Source organism: Leptosomus discolor, chromosome 14, assembly GCF_034619465.1.
Source record: "Leptosomus discolor isolate bLepDis1 chromosome 14, bLepDis1.hap2, whole genome shotgun sequence".
NCBI classification, from domain to species: Eukaryota; Metazoa; Chordata; class Aves; order Leptosomiformes; family Leptosomidae; genus Leptosomus; species Leptosomus discolor.
This window is the reverse complement of record NC_141404.1, coordinates 16,345,555-16,348,056: the sequence shown is the minus strand read 5'-3', so window position 1 is coordinate 16,348,056 and position 2,502 is coordinate 16,345,555. Positions and strand designations below refer to the sequence as shown.

General features: G+C 65.7%; 1 protein-coding gene across 1 annotated transcript; it reads left to right on the top strand.

Annotated features, from left to right (window-relative positions):
* Window positions 1–202: 202 nt before the first annotated feature.
* Window positions 203–2,124, top strand: SBK1 (SH3 domain binding kinase 1). Its single transcript, XM_086473159.1, has 3 exons — window positions 203–398; window positions 507–709; window positions 1,342–2,124. Exons 1-3 carry the CDS (start codon window positions 203–205, stop codon window positions 2,122–2,124), a joined length of 1,182 nt encoding a protein of 393 aa, XP_086329285.1.
* Window positions 2,125–2,502: the final 378 nt, after the last annotated feature.

Sequence of the window (2,502 nt, the reverse complement as noted above, 5' to 3'; positions counted from 1 at the left end):
GAGGCTGGAGCATCGTCTCCAGAGCCGTGGGGTTGGTGGCCCTGGGGGACAGAGGGGTGGCAACCAGCGGGTGCTGCTCAGCATCGCCCCGAGCAGCCCGGACTCCCTTTGCCCCAGGGATGGGAGGGGATGGGGATGGGGGTGTGGCGGCTTTGCAGCACCCCCCAAAAGCGGTGATGTGCCTCTGCCTTGCAGCGCAGCCATGAGCGCGGGTTCGATTGAGCAAGAGCCGTCGCGCAAGCTGGCCTGCTGCGGGGTGCCCCTCATCACTGAGGACATGCAGTCACTGGCCATCCGCACCCTCTCGGGCACCGACATCAGCAAGCACTACGACCTCATCCGCGAGCTTGGCAAGGGCACCTATGGCAAGGTGGACCTGGTGTCCCACAAAAGCACAGGTGAGGGGGGGGCGGGGGACATGGGGGGGACGCGGCTGCGCTGGGAGCGGGGTGCCCGGCATGTCCCAACCGTGCCCCAGGCTCACCCCCATCCCCTGCCCACCACAGGCACCAAGATGGCCCTGAAGTTCGTCAACAAGAGCAAGACGAAGCTGAAGAACTTCCTGCGGGAGTTCAGCATCACCAACACGCTCTCCTCCAGCCCCTTCATCATCAAGGTCTTTGACGTGGTCTTCGAGACTGAGGACTGCTACGTCTTCGCTCAGGAGTATGCCCCTGGCGGGGACCTCTTCGACATCATCCCGCCACAGGTGGGAGCCCCTGCCCCTCCCATGGGAGCCTTTTTGGGGTGTGGGGGTGTGCTCGGTATCCCCAGGGTGTTGAGCAAAGCTGCTGCTGGGCTTTGGTGGCCATGTGGGAGGGGGACGGGCATCCCTGTATGGGTCGGCTCTGACCACAAGCACCTACAAGCAAGTCTGGGACGCATCACCCATCCCATGAGTGGCCTGAGACTCATCACCCATCCCTGGGGTGGCCTGAGACCCATCCACACATCTCCTTGGAGTGGCCTGGGACCCATCACCCACCCATGGGGCAGTCTGACACCCATCACCCATCTCCTGGAGAGGTCTGAGACCCATCACCCATCCCTTGGGTGGCCTGGGGCCCACCATCCATCCCTGGAGGCCCCGAGACCCATCACCCATCCCTAGGGTGGCCTGGGACCCATCCCCCATCCCCAGAGGTCCTGAGACCCATCACCCATCCCTAGGGTAGCCCAGGACCCATCACTCATCTCCCCGCTGCAGAGAGCACCCCAGATAAAAGCAGCTGTGACCGCGTTGGACGTGTAATGACACACAGCTATGGCGGTCCCCGAGCTGGGTGGGATCACCTCAGGGTTCGGGGGCGGGTGGCTGACGCCGTGTCCCCGCGCCCGCAGGTGGGGCTCCCCGAGGAGCTGGTGAAGCGCTGCGTGCAGCAGCTGGGCCTGGCCCTCGACTACATGCACAGCAAGAGCCTGGTGCACCGGGATATCAAACCGGAGAACGTCCTGCTCTTCGACCGCGACTGCCGCCGCGTCAAACTGGCCGACTTCGGCATGACCCGCAAGGTGGGCTGCCGGGTCAAGCGCATCAGTGGCACCATTCCCTACACGGCGCCCGAGGTTTGCCAAGCCGGGCGGGCGGAGGGCTTCGCCGTGGACACCAGCATCGACGTCTGGGCTTTTGGGGTGCTCATCTTCTGCGTCCTCACCGGGAACTTCCCCTGGGAGGCGGCAGCGGCTTCGGACGCCTTCTTTGAGGAATTTGTGCGGTGGCAGAAGGGGCGGCTGGCGGGGCTGCCCTCGCAGTGGCGGCGCTTCACGGACAGCGCCCTGCGCATGTTCCAGCGCCTGCTGGCCCTCGACCCTGAGAAGCGCTGTCCCGTCAAGGAGGTCTTCTACTTCATCAAGTGCGACCTGATGGCCGAGGTGCGGCGACGACCCTCCTACCGCTCCCGCAAGCACGCCGGGGACAAGCTCCCAGCCGGTCCCCATCGCCACGAGGCAGCCGGCACCTGCACCCCCGCCCCGCTCAAGAGGACCGTCCTGACCGAAGGGAGCGGACCCCGCAGCTCCGAACCGAGCGCGGCCCCCCCAGGGACGGCGAGCAGGACAGACGGACGGCAGGACAAAGGCAAAGGGCAGATGGTCCTGGCCACAGCAATAGAGATCTGCGTCTGACGGCGCTGGGGCGGCACGTGGCGGCTGCCCGTCCCATTCCCCTGCCCCGGGGATGGGGATGGGGGGTGTTGCTCGTGGTGGTGGCACGAGCCGGGACCAGGCTCTGGGTCTCCCAAAGCAAAAAAAGAAGAGAAACGAAAAACGAAGAGGAAAAAGACAAAATTGGTCGCGCTCCATAGCGCCGAGGATGCTGATCCCCCCCCGCCCTGCCTGGGTGAGGCCGACGGTGGGACCCTGGCTGAGGGCACCGCTCACTGCTGGGGAGGACGTCAGTGCCCCCGGCCACGGCCACGGCCACGCTGTCCCCTCCAAGGCTCCCACCGTGGTGGCATGAAGAGGGGTCTCCCAATACAGGGAGGAAGAGCTGGGGGGGCTGCG

Coding starts and splice junctions, on each gene's coding strand:
- SBK1 (XM_086473159.1), top strand. CDS start 203: ATGAGCGCGGGTTCGATTGAGCAAGAGCCGTCGCGCAAGCTGGCCTGC. Junction 399..506: donor GGTGTCCCACAAAAGCACAG/GTGAGGGGGGGG, acceptor TGCCCACCACAG/GCACCAAGATGGCCCTGAAG. Junction 710..1,341: donor TCGACATCATCCCGCCACAG/GTGGGAGCCCCT, acceptor CCGCGCCCGCAG/GTGGGGCTCCCCGAGGAGCT.